Raw genomic sequence first — 19291 nt, 5'->3', positions numbered from 1 at the left:
AATGGCCACTGTGGATCCATCCCCAAACCTCACCTGTCCCGTGACTGTTTAATCTAGTTTCTTGAATTTTCCTCGATCTCCTGTCATGTGTTGGCTAGCACCGTTGTCAAGATACCAGACCTGTGACATCTTGGCCTCTTCACTGCGTTTACTGAGCATAAGATCCACCTTTTCTTCATTCAATAACACCATGTCTGTATGTTTATCTTCGCACTTCATCAATAATAAAGCAGGCTCATCCTCTTCAGCCTGAGTCATGTTTACCTCTTGCTTTTGTTCCCTGTCTTTCCGAGGCTTTTTACATTCATACGCATAATGACCGTATGCTCCACAATTATAACACCTTACAGTGCTTTTGTCGCGGTTCCCACGCCCGCCATTCCTTGCCCATCGATTTCTCTGTGTTCCTGAATTCTCACCTCTGTTCTTATTTGTCTTGCTCATCCACTCTTCTTTAGTCAACAATAGTTTTTCACTCGAGTTCTCTCTCCTTGTCCATTCCTTCTCAGTAAGCATCAGTTGTCCTCCTCCATTGTCATTTTGTCCTTTAATTCGCTCCTCATGTGCCTTAAGCGAACCAAATGCCTCCTCGACCGTCATCTTGTTAAAATCCCCAAATTGTTCAATGGTAGACACAATTTGCAGATACTTGCTTGGCATTGCACGAAGCAATCTCTTCACCACATAACTCTCAGACATCCCCTCACCCAGAGCACGGATGTTAGTCACTAGACCATTTAGTTTCATACAAAAATCTTCTAATTGATCCGAGTCCTTCATTCTCAGTGTTTCAAACTCGCTTTTAAGCGTTTGAATCTTGGCTTTCTTTACGCGATCTGCACCTTGACACATAATTTTTATTGCTTCCCACGTTTCTCTTGCAGTCTCCTTTTCTACCACAGACAAAAGTATATCCTCGGGTATACTTTGGTAGATTGCAGCGAGTGCGATCTGATCCTGCTTCTCGTCAACTGTTGATTTTTCTCCTTCGCTGATTTCTACAGCTTTCCACACACCATGTGCTTTCATAAAGGCCTTCATTTTCATGGCCCAAGCGGTATAATTACCCCTGGTTAACATAGGATAACTTAAACTGAGTGAACCCTCCTTCACCTTTGTTTTCTCTTCGGCCATTCTTGGCATATACTTGGGCATACAGCGTTGATATCAAGCTCTGATACCAGATATTGGTTAAACACCTGCTATAAATATAGATATGAACTGTATGTGTAAACTGAGAAACCAAAAGTTTTTTTACTCTGTGAAAATGTTCACCAGCCTTAATAATAAACTAAAACGATTACAAGATTATATAGAAGAAACCCATACGTAGATGGATGCTAAAAATCAGCAGCAAGATCCTAAAATCATGCTAACAACAAGCTGACCAAATCAAACTATTAAATAACTAGATACCACAACTGTACTCGATCAACTTATTCAGACAGCAAGATTAGATTACCAAAAAATTCCAACACAATATTTTTGGAGTAAAGAAATAGGCCCTTTTTATAATTATGTATAATGCTGCTGGTACAGACACCCTTCTCACTGGGAAGCTGTGTTTTTTATCTGCTGCTGATGGAGAAAATTGTGGCCTCATAAAAAATCTTGCTAGCACTGGACTTGTCTGTACTACTTTATATGAACCGATTGTTGAAAAATTACTCAATTGTGGTATAGAAGAATTGGTGGATGATACTTCATCTTCTCTTCATGATATGATTAGTATATTTCTGGATGGAGAACTGGTTGGTTTGTGTAGAGATCTACATCATTTATAGGAGAATAAAGAAAAATGAGACACACTTTAAGGAACTTTCCCACCATCTTCTGTAACCCTCCTTTATGTTTAATGTTGTTGATCATAGGGACAGGCCAATGATGCTCTGTTAAATATTTTTACACCTGTAATCTTTGCTTATATTCATAGTGGTGTGGGGTTGTGGATACTTTTATGAAGATTTTGGAGCCCGGAAGTTAAAAGGTGGTAGAGAAGTCAGAAGTGTCTTCACATTTTTTAAGAAATTATTCTATTTTTTCTCAAAAAAAATAAATTATTCTATTATATGAAAATAATGTTTTCCTCATTGTTCTATATTTGTTTACTTAGAAAAAAGGAAGCATACATAAAAAGGAAAGAAAAAGAAAGAAATATATTTCAATTTTATTAAAAACCAAAAGGAAATTATTTCTCTTATCTAATATATACTAAATTATGTTATTATTTTTGTAATGATTTGAGATTAGGTGGTGCATCTTATAATTTTTCAAAATTATTTAACTTTTCAAAAATATATATATAAAGATCATTTTTACCATTTTTTAAAGATTTATAATTTAAATAATTTAAATATTGCAAATTTATATAATTTAATCTATACTTGCTAAATTCATTAATTTTTTCTAAAATAAAAAATTATAAAATATATAATAAGTTAAGTTTTTTTATTGCGTGTTAGTTGTATAAGTTGCAAAACTTATTTTTTTTAAATGAAACTTAAAAAATTATAAAATAAATATTTTATACATTATCATATTTTTGAAAATATTTTTTAAAAAGTGTATTTAAAAAAAACTATATTTGATTGACCCTAAAATTTAAAAAATTCAAATGACTTTCTTTTTTACATATCTCAGTTCAAAAATCAAATTGGGTGAGTTATTTTAAAATCTAAAAAAATAATTAGTAAAACCTCATTAAAAGTAAAAGCAAATTAATTAAAAAATTGGAAGTCAAACTTCAATTAGAATTACAATGAAAGCAATTGTTCAAAACCCGTACCCCAGCTGTTACTGGGTATCTGTCAACGAAGATGAATCGGTGTCTGGCAACAACCCCAGAAAATTGTTATATTTGTTTGAACACCAAGACATTCATTGCTCTGTTACTGATTTCTTACAAGTGCGGCTATATACTCAAAGATTTTACCAAAGAACTTTAACATATCAATCAGGTGTGTTAATTACTTTTGTTCTCTATTTGTGTACCTTTCACAATTGATGTTTCTTAACATGTTTTTTCAAATATACACTTAAATTGATGGATATTTTACAATTTGTTTTCACTGTTTTTAGACAAATATTTTTAACTTGATACACATACACAAAGTTTAAACTTCTGAGGATAATCACGAAAAATATACTTTCAATATCTATGGGTTAAGACCTAGATTTTGTTAATATGATATTGTCTGTGTAACTTTTATACACAAACCAATAATCATGCCCAAGGAAGACTGTCAGAACACATCTGGAAAATAATTAACCAAAAAGAAAGTTAATGTAAATTTATAAACGGTGAAAACTGATCACAAAACACATCTGGAATGCAAAACCAAACCTTTTATGAGATGCACCTTTATCCTTTATCCACCCTGCTCTTTCTCTTGACATTTTCTCCGTATGTGCACTTCACCTTTTAGTGGATCAATTTAAGTTAACTAATCTCAGTAATCGGTTTCATACTTGCAATTTCTGTGTGATTCCCCATAGGCTACATGGAATCTCTTTATTCAAGCGTGGAAGAATATATTAATTCAAGGAATATCTCAATAGAAATACCGCATTTGCAAAGACAGATATCAGCTTTATCTCGCCAGGAAAGAATTTTAAAGACACGACTTAGAAACCATCCACCAAGTCCCCAATATAACATAAGACACTTGCAAAAGAAAATATGCAAGCATGCAAGATTTAAGAGGAAAATTGAAATCAACCACGAAAAATTTAGTGAAGACCTACACGAATGGATTAATACAATGCAAACAATTGTGAAATACTACACAGACTCGATGCTGCAAGTCAATCTTGAGGACAAGCTTCAAATATCTTTTGAATCACTTCAAAGGAATGGTAATGTTATAATGACTACATGCTATATTTTCTTTGAATACAAATATATCCATACAAGAATAAAACATGCACAAAATATCAAAATTTATAATTATGATGCAGGTACTGTTAAAAATGATATTGCACCAATGGAAGTGACTCCCTCCCGACGTGCAAATAAAGTTAAAGGTCAGACTTTAACCTGTAAATTTATATTGAAACTCCCTGTTAATATATGCAGTATTATTTACCAACATGCTACCTTCATATTATTCAATATGCACAAATCATTTCCATATCTACAAAATTTATTCTGAAATAATTATTAGACTAATTTTGGTATGTTTATTGACAATTAGTAAACCTTATGTGTGAAATTTTGGACCACCTACATACACATGCAAATAATGTGGTGCCATCTTATGGTATGAGGAAAGAATTCAAAAAACACACAATGTTTCACAACCAAAGTTTACTTTTTATTGCATGGAAGGATGGGTACATATACTATTGTTGAGAGAACCGCCTGCAATACTCAAGTACTTACAATCACCTGAATCTGGAAAAAAGGGCACTAAATTCATGGAAAACATAAGGGCATATAACTGCATGTTCGCAATTACATCATTAGGAGTCCGAGTCGACTCGACAATAAATAAAACAAGAGGCCCATATGTCTTCCGGGTTAGCGGTGTCAATATTCATTTTATAGGTTCATTAGTACCAGAAAAAGGAGAACGACCAAAGTATGCGCAGCTTTACATATACGATACTGAGAACGAAGTTAGAAATAGAATTGGCACAATGCAAAGGAATGGCCCTAATCTAGCCATTGACGAAGAAATTATCGCTCAGTTATCCAATATGCTGGACGGAACAAACAATCATTTGGTAAAATCCTTCAGGCAGGCAAGGGACAGGTACAACACAGAATCAGATGCTTTATTTCACTTGCGAATCCCATGTAGAAGATCCCAAAATGGGCGCCAACATGACATGCCAACAGCTTCTAAAATAGCCGGCTTAATCGTGGGTGATGTCGACAAGAAAATATGCGAGCGTGATGTTGTTGTACACCATAGGAGGCACGGTCCACAACAGATAAGTGATTCACATCCAAGCTACATGGCCATGACATACCCGTTAATACATCCACATGGTGAATATGGATATAGACCCGGAATAACATTGAGAGATGGCAAAAAATTGACAATGTGTCAGTATTATTGCTTCAGGTTACAACAAAGGTTGAACGAGGGACAAACACTTCTTCGAAGTGAAAGACTGCTACAAAAATATATAGTTGATTGTTACATGACAATTGAGGAGGAGAGATTTTGATGGATACGACTGAATCAGAAAAAACTAAGATCGGACCTCTATTCCGGACTAATGGATGCGGTTCATAGAGGCGATTCAGATTGTGGAAAAGTGGGGAAGTCAGTTATCCTACCTTCTTCACACACCGATGGACCCAGGTACAGGGTACAAAATTACCAGGATGCAATGGTTATTTGTAAGTGGGAAGGATATCCAAATTTGTTTATAACTTTTACTTGCAACCCGAAATGGCCAGAAATAAATGATATGCTCCAATTGATTGGACAAAAAGACGATAGCAATCGGGTGGATGTTATATGTAGAGTTTTCGAGATCAAGCTATTTCGGCTAATGCAAGATTTGAAAAGAGAAGAACCTTTTGGAAGGATAATTGCAAGTAAGTTTACTAACTTTACATATTTATGCCATGTCATTCTTATCACGCACACATCATCACGGATTCAACAATCTGGTTTATGTGAAAGACACTCCTATTATCGATAAATGAAAATTTAATTCATAAAAATACTAAATTAATATATGAATTGTAGATACAGTTCCCTGACTACAATAGTTTAGCACTTAGTTATAAATATTCTTATCATTTATTTATCAAGTTTTGTTTTAAACAAATAATTACATAGAATCTTTTACTACAATGCCAAAAAGTCAGGCATGCTTGAATAATAAATCCAGTATTTTATGCAAAAATTAATAATTATTATTATAAAATTTATTAATTTATAATTCTTCTTCCTATAAGTATTGAAGTGGTCATTTTTAAATTTTATATTTAAAGTTTTACCAATATTAATCGTTAAAAGCTATATAAAATAAATAGAAACACTACAAGAGCATTTAATAATAAATAAATGAAAAACCCCATATTAACATCCTTTTATATATTACTTTAAATCAGGTTTTAACACATTTATATGCAATTATCTTAAGTTTTAATAATGAATGTAACTATCCTCCCCTTGCAGGTTTATACACAATTGAATTTCAAAAAAGAGGATTGCCACATGCACACATCCTACTTTTTTTGGACCAGACAATGGAAAATCCTACAACGTCACGGATTGATGAAATTGTAAGTGTTGAAATTCCTGACCCCAATGTTGATCTTGATGGGTATGATGCTGTGAAAAAACATATGATTCATGGACCATGTGGCCAACTCAATAAAAACTCTCCATACATGATAAAAGACAAGTGTGCGAGACATTTCCCGAAAAAATTCAGTGATCAGACAACAATATATTCCGAAAGATTCCCAATATATAAGAGGAGGAACAACGACATTCATGTCAAGAAGAAGGATCTCATAATAGATAATCGTTTCGTAGTACCTTACAATCGCAATTTGATTGTCAAATTCGATGCACACATCAATATTGAGGTTTGCAATTACTCAAGATCGATAAAATATCTGTTCAAGTATGTCAATAAAGGGTCTGATAGAGCAAACGCAACACTTGAATCAATTGACTCGGTAAATCGGATAGATGAGATCAAAGCTTACCTTGATTGTAGATATATATCTGCCACAGAAGCGTGCTGGAGAATTTTTCAATTTGATATAAATCATAGACATCCATCGGTTGAGAGATTACCATTTTACCTTCATGGAGAACATACAGTAATATTTGAAGAAGACAAGTGTGTCGAGAATGTGCTTTCCATGCCCGGAGTTGAAAAAACAAAGTTCACAAAATGGCTAGAGACAAACAAGAATCATGAAGATGCACGTGAACTAACTTACTCAGATTTTCCAACTCGGAGGGTTTGGAACACTCGAGACAAAATATGGACAAGGAGAAAAAAAGGGATATCGATTGGTATAATTTACTTTGCCCATCCTTCATCCGGAGAGCGATTTTACATGCGAATGCTTCTCAATGTTGTCAAAGGTAGCACTTCCTTCGAATGCATAAGAACAGTAAACGGGGTCACATATAAAACTTTCAAAGCCGCATATTATGCTTTGGGGTTGTTAGATGATGATAAAGAATGGATTGACTGCTTGAATGAAGCTGCCATATGGGTCACTGACTATGAATTACGAAATTTGTTTATCACCATACTGATATACTGTCAAGTTTCTGATGCATCACAACTTTGGAAAAATACATACACTGCACTATCAGAAGATATTACATCCCTGCAAAGGAAGAGATTCAGAAATAAATGCCTTCAGCTAACCAAAGAACAAGTAGAAGCATACACATTGGTCGAAATTGAAACACTCATGCAGAAGTTGGGAAAAAGCTTGAGAGACATAGATGGGATGCCCCCAACTTAACACATCATTACTGAGAGATTCAACCAATAGGCTGGTCAATGAGGAGCTGGACTATGACGTAGAAGAGCTAAAGGTACAACATGAAAAATCAGTTATTTCTCTAAATGCTTGCTAGAAAAGAGCTTATGACGCAATAATACAATCTGTTGAGGATGAAGAAGGCCATTTATTTTTCATCAGCGGACATGGTGGTACTGGTAAAACCTTCATGTGGAATACAATTATTTCAAACCTAAGATCAAGATCGAAAATAGTATTGCCAGTTGCAACCGCAAGCATTGCAGCATTGTTGATGCCCAATGGAAGGACAACGCATTCACGATTTCATATTCCAATTGATGTCACCACAGAGTCAACTTGTGAAATCCGACATGGGAGCCAATTAGCCAAACTTCTATTAAAGACATCTTTGATCATTTGGGATGAAGCACCCATGGCGAATAAATTCTGTTTCGAAGCTTTGGACATGACCTTGAGGGATATTCTAAGAACCAGGTTTGACAATAGTGTTGACAAACCATTTGGTGGGCTAACAGTAGTATGTGGGGGCGATTTTCGCCAAATATTGCCCGGCATTCCAAAAGGCACAAGAGCTGATATTATTGATGCATCCCTAACTTCATCCCATTTGTGGCCATTTTTTAAGGTATACGAGCTCAACCAAAATATGAGACTCCATAATGATAGTCTAAGTAAGGCCGATGCAGACAATATAGCTACCTTTGACAAATGGTTGTTACAAGTAGGAAACGGGACAATATATGACGATTTTGATAATGAATTGGTCAAAATACCAACAGATTTATTTTGTGAGCCCTGTAGAGATCCAATGAAATCAATAGTCTAGTCTATCTACCCCTCCCTTTTACAAAACTACAGTGATCCTGTATACTTGACAGAACGGGCAATATTGACACCAAAGAATGAAATGGTTCATGAGTTGAATGCAATGATTATGGATATGATTCCCGGTGAAAGCAGAACATACTTGAGCTCGGACAGCATATGCAAAGCAAGTATGAAAATAGATCAAAACGATTTATTGTATCCAGCGGAGTTCCTAAATAGCTTAAAATTCAACGGGATCCCGAATCATGACATACAACTCAAAGAAGGTACGCCAATAATGCTACTCAGAAATTTAAACCAGTCAGAAGGATTGTGCAACGGCACTAGATTGTTTATTACCCGTCTGGGTAAATGGTCAATTCGGGCCGATATCATATCAGGCACAAATATTGGCCGAAACGTTACAATTCCATGAATTATTATGTCTCCAAAAAAATCAAGGTGGCCATTCAAACTTAACCGGAGACAACTTCTTGTAGCACCATGTTTCGCCATGACGATAAATAAAAGTCAGGGGCAAACACTCAAGCATGTTGGCTTGTATCTGCCGAGCCAAGTTTTCAGTCATGGCCAGTATTATGTCGTCATATCTCGTGTGACCTCGGAGAAGGACTGGTAATAATAAATGCCGATGACGAGATGGAAGATAAAACGTTCGTAAAAAACATTATTTACAGAGAAGTATTTGAAAATATTATACCTACCAACAGTACCACACAGGTACGTCATTATGTCTACCTCTGAACCTAATCTATCTGATACTCGTATATTAACTCATGTTGATTTAAGGTGTCTCATTCGCAGAGTGATTCTTTTTTGGGGATCCCTGCAGAATCAGATGATTACATGCAAACGACATCAGGGCCATGATAAGTTCAACCTCAGTACTAAATGGTAAAAATGCAAAAAATTGATTAACCAGGTAGTATACTACATATTTGCCAAATAGTCAGGTAGCATTAAAACATGACCCAAAAGTTTGTTATAGTTATTGAGGAGGAGAACAGAAGCTGCGAATAAATCCATGTTCCAAAAAAAGGTTAGCTTCCAAAAAACTTTAATTATTTCATTTATTCTTTAACAATTAAATTGATTAGTTTAGATTCTATTTTACTATAACCACGGGTACTACTAGCACCACCAGCCTCGAGATTGCTTACACAACCTTTGGAGCTGCTCCAAGCACGTGCATGAGGACTATCTGAATTACCCTCCGCAAAATTATAAAGCATTCCAGCATGCACTGCATTTTGTAACCACTCAACAAATTCTTATTCAGTCATAGCCTCCATAATAGATGGTATACCACCTCCTCTTTGCCCAATATTCATTCCTTTTGCAATTATGCACGTAAAAGTAGGTTAAAGTAATGATTTTAATATATGCTATCAGCCTTCTTAAGGGTTATTCAAAATTTCATCTTGGTTGGTAAGTTTTTCTTGCTACATATTTCTTCTATTAATGGGAAAAATCCACTTTTCCTTTGCAACAATATATATGTATAATATTATACGTAGTATTGTTTTTTTTAATAATGTGACTGGTTGCAGTCTCCAAAGGGAAGAACAACATCTCATCAATGCTCGAGTTAGCAAGATATATGTATACTCCTGACATCATTCTATTTTTTATAGCATGAGATTTTCTTTTATATGCCTATCAATTTTTAATAGTATTATATAACATTTTTTCACTTAGTTTAGAGTATGAATATTGGATGGATTTGATTTGGTATATTATAAATCATGAGTTAATTGTTTAATTACATGATTAGAATGTAAGAATTTCGTGTTTAAAGTCTTCAAAAAAGGGTGTAGTTATCCTGATACAGAGAGTACATCTGCAAACAACATTTTTTCCTACCGTTAATGGTGAATGCTTGATTTTGGGGTATTATGTTTGAGTGAAGTTCCTCTACTTTTTTGCAGTGTTGATTGGATGATATAGGAGACAGTACACCTATATTTTGGTTCAGGACACAAGATGATCACTGATGAGACTTCTCTTAATGTATGACTTTCTGATTTTTACAATATTAACCATCATAACCTTGATGCGACATCTCTTAAAGTATGTTTCTAAATAAAGTTGCATTCTGGATTGCGGAAGATGTAGTTTATTCGTGTAAATGTCATTGAATCTGAATACCATTTGTCTTCTAATAAAAAATACTTTTGTAGCCTAATTTAAGAATATATATACCATATATTATAGTCACTTGGTCTTATACTCTTATCCAAACAATGAATTTACGTTCTATTTGTAACTTTGCAATACCTGACAATAACTTGCCTCATTTACTTTTACGATCACGGGGAGATTTGGATTCGTCTCCTCATGCGGCAGCAGGAAGATCTACAAAGGAACATTGCCCTATAAATTGTTGATAACTAGACTTCATAACAAGAGTGAACTTACCTAATATATTTTGTATCTTACGAATCTTTCCAGAACATAAATAATTATCATAGAATTAGAATATGGTTCAATACTTGGCAGAACAGAACTCCTGCTTCACCTATAGTCCCATTGACATTACTTTACTGTGATTATTTATTGACAAGCAAGAGGTGTGATTTTTTTACTAAAATATAAAACCTTCAATTTTCTTTTTATAAATTGCACTTTTGAATCATTTTTACCCTTGCTAAATATTGAGAAATTATAGACTTTACTGTGACTCGTGTAACACATAAACAAGAATGACGGAATCTGGAAACTACAACATATGATTTTTTTTGTAGACTTTGGCATATATGTGTAGCAGTTTTCTGAAAATTATAAATGCAGCTAACTGCAGATTTATTAAACATATTTCTACAGCAAAAATTTTCATCAATATTCCGCATATTTCTACATATTTCAACAGTTTTCTGCAGATTTTATAACAAAATTCAGCATTAGTTTTTTGCATCAAAATTCTGCAGATTTACACATGTTTTTGCAGCACTTTTATGTAGTTCAAATTAAGGGTTATGTACTATTATTTGAGATAATTTTTATCCATTGTTTTGTTTTAGATTCACAGAGTAGCTGATGCCATGAGTTGGGGTATATTAATTCCAGATGAAATCATAATTGCTAGCCATATTTGCACATTCCAGTCAGCAAATTCAGTATGACTTTATCTTCATGTATTCTTCCACGTATCAACTATGCTGTTGGGTGGTTACAAGATGTTCTGATTTTAATACTTGAAAGAAGTATAATAGTTGGTGGTCTTTTGTTTAGATTCAATCTAATGCGTCTCTACACCTTCACTATTTGTGTAAATCTTTTACGTGTAGCCCTTTCATTAGCAAAAAGTCTACCAGCTTCCTCAAAATAATTAAATTGATAAACACATTCATGTAATCTTTGAAAATTAGTTATACACAGGTAGCTAAAACTATGCAGGTTAAAAAATATCATTTATACCTAATGTATCTAATGCCTTAATGATTTGAAGGCAACTACACACCAATTATACAATGTATTATGTATGGAGATAGATTACTTGCAGTGTGAAAAATAATCATAGGTGGTATTCATAACTTTCTTTGATGATAACGGAGAATTTTGTTGAGGTGCTAAATAAATGTTTTAATATATTTTATTATTTTTAAAATTACATGGAAATAATATATTTGTTAGTGAATTAATTGATAAATGATCATTTTTATTCTCTGAACTAAAAATCAATACTATATTTTGATAGAATGATGATGGACACTTTAATTTTCTCCATTTACTAATTTCAATTTGGACATGTTGGCACATCTTTGCTGCAACTAAGAGCTAACTATGTGAAAGAGTGGTGTCATAAGTTTGAGTTGGATTGAATCGACCAAAATTTTGCCACAACAGTCTTTGATCAAGAGAGAAGTACAGCTTTAAAGCACGGCTTTAGGGCAGTTTTGCCTGACCATCCTGGTAGCCAAATGCATGGACTCTGTGATATTGTAACTAACTAATGAAATAATGGCAAAAAATAAAAATTGGGTTGGATTAATGAGCTGGAAGAGGGTAAAAGTAAAGCTGGATTGTTTAATGGTTGTAAAACTTGTATTCACATGGAAGCTTGGTTTGTGATTGTTGACCGGAAATCTGCATGTTTGGCTTGACAACCGCAAAAATTAACAATATTTATATTGTTCAGTTTATGTTGTTCAGTCTCTTTTATAACTTTAAATTCTTTTGTGTCTCATAGAAATGATCAACAAGAAAATAAAAGAAACAGCTTAAATGTATGATAAAAAAATATGTTTATAATTAAACTTAGATCTTACGGTTTTGAAGGCCGCCGCGCAGCGCGGCTTTGATCCCTATAGTTATAATTAAAATATGAATAATATAGTTAATATTAAATAATAATATTTTAACTACATATAAGTAAATATTAGGTATTGAGTTTAATAAGAATAAAAATATATGATAAATAGAGTTTCACCTGTGACGTGTACAAGAAACGTGAGAATGTGAGTCTGAAAGTTAAGCTCCCTTACTTCAATATTTCATCATATAAGCTGTTGAAAATGATCAATTTGACAATCACTCAAACAGTCAGTGATAAATAAAATGCTCTTAAATGACATATAAGTTAACAGATCGGTAACCCAAACAGCCACTTCTTCAGTTGTGAAAAAATCTAATTACAAGTACTCCGTGAAACGAAGGTAATAAAAACCAACTTTTATTTTGACTTGAATTAGAAGAGAAGTATCGTGTAGTACTTAACAACTTATATTTAGTCTACGTGGAACAATTAACAATTTAGATTTAGTGTACGTTGAAAGAATTTAGTTACTACTTGTGACGAACTTGCATTAAATTTGTAAAATTACTAACATTATCCTAACAAATCAACTCTGTGATCCTTACCCAGAGGATGTTGGTTACAGACTAAGGGTTGTCGGTCGATCATGTGAAGTCGACCCTGACAAAACTGCAAAGTTGAAAGCCTACTTAATAACCTTCTCCTGGTGAAATTTGTTTATATTAAGTGTGTAACAGTTCCATAGATGCGTTTATTGAATGAGAAAGTGTAATTAAACATGCAGGAAACAGCACTTAATCATGTATGGATGTCATGACTTCTTGGAGAAAGATTTGGTGCTGCATATGAAATGACGAAAAATGAGCTCATTTGGATTGTCTCAATGATGCATCTGCAGGTAGATTATCATCCAGTATATGGTGAGAAACTAATTTAATCCACTATCATTTAACAAAAATTATAATTAGCAAATATTGTTTCAATAAAAGCTTCTGACGTTCTGCTCTGCTGGGGGGAGGCCTCTGAAATTGATAACTGAGTTGCACCAGTGAATCTACATCAGTTATACATTGTAGGTGGACCAAGCAATTTGACATGAATGATGAATAATACAATACCAAATAACACAAAATTTAGTATTTGTGTAATTGTGTTGATATTTTGAGTCCAATAACTTGAAAGTCCCACGAAAATATAAAAAGATAGCACAAGTTCAGTTTTAAATATCAATTAGCGTAAAATGCATGTGAGGCATGATCCTGTATATTTATTGAAATATTATCTTGAACGAATATATATTTATATAAAAATAATTTTTGAATACGATAAATGATTGTTTTAACTTTTTATTAAATTGTCTTATTTTTGTATAGATACTATTAGAGCGGTATTAGACAACTTAAGTGGTGAGAGCGTATATTTTATCATAATGATCAATTTTAACTTACCCCGAAAATTTTGAGATTAAATATTTAATATAAGCTAATGATCCTATTTAATAAAAAAAATTAAAACTATATCATATAACAAAAATATTTAAATTTTATTTATAGGAATATGTATCGGGTCACTTCGGAGTCGGAGAGTACTATCCCCACATCTGATCCTCGAACAGACTTTGAATCCTAAATGGGAATTCTTTTAATCATCAATCCCGGCCGGAACGGGGTTTCTCACGAGAATGCAGGGAATAATTAAAAATAATAATTTTGTATTTTTAGTATATTTTTAAATAAAAAATAGTCTACTGATTCGTTATATATAAAAATATTGATAATATCTCATATTTTTAATATCAAATCATATTAAAATTGATTTATAATGTAAATGAATGATAAATTAAAAATATATATTATATCATAATGTAAAACATTGATCAATAAAATTATAGATTATTTTAAATTTTTTATAATTTTTTAAATAATATTTTTTATAAAAAATTATTTAATAAAATATATAAAAGATTATCGGTGTTAACTAAGAAAATTTATAAATGTGAAGTGAGTGACAAAAATACGAGGGGTGGTATTTCTAAAATTTTATAATAAAACTACAAAAACTCAATAAAAAGGAGGCACATACATAATATAAACTAATATTTTATTTACTCAAAAATTAAAGTAATAAAAAAATGAATTTGCTAAAAAAAGATGTAGTTTATCTAATAAGAATTTTAATGTAAACTCAAAAATATATGTAGCACAATGGTAATGATATGAGGTTTTTGAGTAGGGGGTTTGAGGTTTAGTAGATACAACAATATACCTATTTTTAACAAAAATTGTTTGAGAATGACATTTTTATAATTTTTCAACATAAAAGGGCAAAATTTTACCGCCATTAAAATGGCTCAATTTATTCATATTCCCATTTTAATATATAGAAGTAGATATAATTATAAGTTAAACTACGTAAACTAAAAAAACGGGGTTAAATAAATAATATAAAGCAACATTTTATTTACTCAAAAATTAAAATTATGAAAAAAGATTATGATTAAAAGAAATCATGTGGTTTATCTAAAAAGATTTTTAAAGAGGATTCAACGAGACATGTAGTATAATGGCAGTGACATATACTTTGACAACAAAGATGTTAAGTAATGTTGTTATAGAGATTAATTCTAAACATTCTCTAGAAAAAAATATTCTGAAAAAGAAATCTAAAAAATGGAAACAATTAAGCCCATAAGTCATAGAGGAGTTGTTGCAGATCTGATATCAATAGTCACAGTTGATAACATAGTTCTTTTGCCGAGACACATGAATGATGAATCTTTCATTTAAACAAACATTTTGTGTAGTGCTCTAACTCTATATGAATAATGAATACTTTTATGTAAACAGTGGAGATCTAAGCTCATTTACCAAAGTTTGCTATCTTCAACAATACGGAAAAACATAGAAGCTTTTCAAATTTATTTTGTTACGTACAGTGGTATCTGGTGTTCTAGCCCCTCAAATGTAGAAAATACAAGAAAGAGGAATCTGAATCATGTCAAAAACAATGATACTAGTAGAAAAGTAGTATCCAGTACTTAATAACTTTGATGTGGTCTCTGTGGAACAAAATTAGCTATAACTTGTGACGATACATGCACTTGCGTTAAAGTTCTAAAATCGCAACAAAGCAACTCTATGATCCTTCCTTACGCTCTAGATAAAAAGGATGTCAGTTACAGACAAAGGGTTGTCAGTTGATCATATAAAGTCGACCCTGACAAACCTGCAATAAAAAGGATACTTAACCTTTTCTAGGTGAAATTTGATGCCTGCTTTAAGTATGTAACCGTTCTGGAATGAAAAAGTGTAATTAAATATGAAGGAAACAACAGTTGATCATGTATAGATGTTAGGAGTTCTTGGAGTTGGATTTGGTGCTGCATCTGGAATGACGAGTAATGACCTCATACTATCATACGGGGGTGTCTCAAGAATGCTTCTGCAGATAGATTATCGGCAAATCCAATCACCCACCACCGGTTTCATGTATGCACATGCAAGAAAGTATGCCATGGAATCTAATTTCATATGAAGCTACTATGCAGCATCCAGCAGGTTATCTTCTTCATTACGCCACAATACTAATGATTTAGAGATATTACAGTACATGAGTAAAAACCACATAAAGTGAGAGCTGGAATAAGTCCCGGTTCATTGTGAAACGAACATTAGAAGATTCCCCAGAAAAAATTAAAAATTTGGATGACAATGTCAATAACGTGAACTCAAACTTGAAGGTAATCTGTATTCACCTCATCTAGGTACAGAACTTACAAATGATCAACTTGCTGTCTATGGTCCAAATAATACAAAAAACAGTGTCAATTATGTACAGTGGATGCTTGAGGTGATATTATGAATACTTTAAAGCAGGTGCAATTTTTAATGCAAAACAAAACCTTAGACTTAAACTCTTATTGTACTCCAGGCAATTGAAGATGATGTTATGGAGCAGAATCAGTTGACCAGCATCACTCTAGAGTATAGAAAAGAATGTGGCAATTCAGATATACCTCAGTCTCTATCTAATTAATTCCGTTCAAATAAATAATGCATCATAATTATGTAAACACCCACATCAAAGAATCAAGAAAATTATCAAAAATAATGTGTACACCTTCTGGTGGTTGTACAGGTTTGGTCTCTATAGCATCTTCAACAGCAAAGCAAAACAAGACTACTCGACTTACTAATTTCTATAGCTAATTCTTTGATTCGAGATACTCAATCTGTGATTTTTTGAGCTGAAACTGAGTTGAGAAGATGGTGTGCAATTCGTGTTTGAGTTATTAAGACAACGTTGGTCGTTGTTCTGAATAATTGTGGAGGCGGTTTAAGTTGAAGCCCAGAGTACTCGTGGTTACCATTTCTATGTTCTTACACCTCCTGAGTAAGGACCTCGATATTGCATTCATTGATTAATCTCAGTTGCAAAGAGGAAGCAAATTACAATTATTGGTTTTGTTAGGAACACATGAACTATTACACAAACATCAAAAATACAATTAAATGAAGATCATGTTCTGAATCTTCAAATACCAGGTGATACAATTCAATAGGGCTCCTCGTCTTCAACAGGATAATTAAATTTGATCTCACCACAATCAACAATTGTTACCGGCGTAGTAGTTGATCCATCTGGCAATCCAACATCCTCCATCGCCTTGACAATGTCCATACCTTGTACTACTTCTCCAAACGCAACTTGTTTTCCATCCAACCAATCGGTCTTTGTTGTGCAAATGAAGAACTGGGATCCATCTGCCCCCTTATCAGTATTCACCATAGACAAAATTCCAGGACCAGTGTGTTTTTTCACGAAATTCTCAGAAAGAAACTTGTCAGAACCATGAACGGATTCTCCTCCACTTCCATCGTAAAGAGTGAAATCCCCACCATGGCACATGACTCCTGGAATAATTCGGTGAAAACTGGATCCCTTGTAGTGTAAAGGTTTTCCAGATGTCTTGCTGATTCCCTTCGTTCCTGTGCATAGTGCACGAAAGTTTTGAGCGGTGATTGGAGTGATATCATAAAAAAGTTTTATTATGATTCGACCAGATGATGTGCCACCTATTGCAATATCGAAGAAAACCTCAGGAGTCATGTTCTGCCCATAAGCCGTTCCATTGATGAGCTGCCCACAGTCTGCTATGATCACCAGTTTGGTAGGTACATTAGAGTTTGTGGGAGTAGTAGTGATAGCATTCAGCACATCCAAGCCGCTGACAACTTGTCCAAAAATATTGGGATAATATTGTTTTAAGAAAGGACTGTCCTTGGTGGAAATGATGAAGTGCGATCCGTTCCCTGCTCCTGTTCTTCCGGTGTTCATTGTCAAAGTTCCTGGTTTGTCAGGCCTTTTGACTGACTTCTCAATATCAAAGTTGTCACCATATATAGACTCCCCTTTACTGTAATCACTTTTATTGATAATATCACCTCCCAGGACATAGGCGATTGAATCCGAGGGATTCACATGATAAAAACTGGAACCCTTGTAATGCAAGGGCTTACCTTGGCGACCAATACCCTTCTCGCCGGTGCAAAGTGCACGAAAATTCTCAGCAGTAATGGGACATTCATCTGCGTATAGCTCGATTTCCATGCGACCCACCGGTTCTCCACCGATTGTCATATCAAAGAAAACAATGGGGTTTGCCATTTATTATATATGTGTTTGGGAATAATTGAAATATGAATTGAAATATGAAGAAGTGCAGCAGATAAGAACTTGCATACAATAAGAAGTTTGGAAATATATAGCCATCAAATTGTTCAGACAGCCATATAATCAATATTATTGATTGTTAGGTAGAAGTTTACATTTATTTCAGTTCTAAATGTTAGGTATAGATTCGATATCAATAGAAAGTTAAAAAAAAATTGAATGTGCTGGATCTGGATGGATATTAGTATCAATTTAAAACTAGAATGTCAAATGTCAAATGCTTTCAATAATTGGATAATGTGATGCATGTCATATAATGCATCATGTATACAATTTGTTCAACTCTTACAAATCTACATCATAAAGGAAAATCATATTGCTTTGTAGAACCTGCTTCTTCTTCTTTTGCTAATTGATAGAACCTGCTATTTCCTCTCATTGTTATTACGTCATTCCATTCATTCCTCATTTCATCCTTTCGTTCATTCTATTCCAGACTCATTCCATTCACACGAAGTGAACGCAATGTAAATCTTCTAACTCTAAATGTTTGATAGAGATTCAATGTCAATAGAAAGTATTAAAAAAAAATTAATATCTCTATAGCTGTAATTTACTGTTTCAACTCGGGAGTATCCATATATCAAACCAGAAGTGTATTTTTATAATTTCAAAAGGGTAGTCTCTGTTTTTTGTTGACAAGTATGGATTTAGTCACCGGTAGCCTCTTGCTCTGGCGATATCTCTCTCACGGTCTTCACGGATGATCGAGCCTTCAAATTTTGTCAAAAATAAGTGGGTGCGTGATTATTGACGGATCCTTTATAATTATTATCATCGGCATTTCAGCTAAAATCAGATTACCGTTATTTACTGCACTGCAAATAAATGTAAAAATGCCAGAGCCAGTTATCAGTTTTATAGAATTTATCCAACGCAGACACTGTTCGGAATGATTTTAGCATAATACTCATGTGAGTATTCTATAAAACCTGTCAGATCACTGAAGAACATATTTCGAAGAACCAATTTGATTGATTAAACACACTCTGTAT

At 33.4% G+C, this 19291-nt stretch overlaps 3 protein-coding genes across 3 annotated transcripts; 2 read left to right on the top strand and 1 right to left on the bottom strand.

Annotated features, from left to right (window-relative positions):
- The first annotated feature begins 5226 nt into the window (after positions 1 to 5226).
- On the top strand, positions 5227 to 7459 carry LOC141714026 (uncharacterized). Its single transcript, XM_074517574.1, has 2 exons — positions 5227 to 5551; positions 6141 to 7459. The coding sequence occupies exons 1-2, from the start codon at positions 5227 to 5229 to the stop codon at positions 7457 to 7459; spliced, it is 1644 nt and encodes a 547-aa protein (XP_074373675.1).
- Positions 7460 to 7667: 208 nt separating this feature from the next.
- Positions 7668 to 9178, top strand: LOC141714020 (uncharacterized). The gene is made up of 4 exons (XM_074517569.1): positions 7668 to 8191; positions 8339 to 8475; positions 8919 to 9028; positions 9113 to 9178. Exons 1-4 carry the CDS (start codon positions 7668 to 7670, stop codon positions 9176 to 9178), a joined length of 837 nt encoding a protein of 278 aa, XP_074373670.1.
- Positions 9179 to 16707: 7529 nt separating this feature from the next.
- Positions 16708 to 18422, bottom strand: LOC141674195 (uncharacterized). The gene has a single exon (XM_074480921.1). It carries the CDS (start codon positions 18228 to 18230, stop codon positions 17118 to 17120), a length of 1113 nt encoding a protein of 370 aa, XP_074337022.1. The 5' UTR covers positions 18231 to 18422; the 3' UTR covers positions 16708 to 17117.
- Positions 18423 to 19291: the final 869 nt, after the last annotated feature.

This window comes from Apium graveolens, chromosome 1 (genome assembly GCF_009905375.1).
Source record: "Apium graveolens cultivar Ventura chromosome 1, ASM990537v1, whole genome shotgun sequence".
In the NCBI taxonomy this organism is placed as follows: domain Eukaryota; kingdom Viridiplantae; phylum Streptophyta; class Magnoliopsida; order Apiales; family Apiaceae; genus Apium; species Apium graveolens.
Note: the sequence above shows the minus strand (reverse complement) of the source record. Positions and strands in the feature narration are given on the sequence as shown.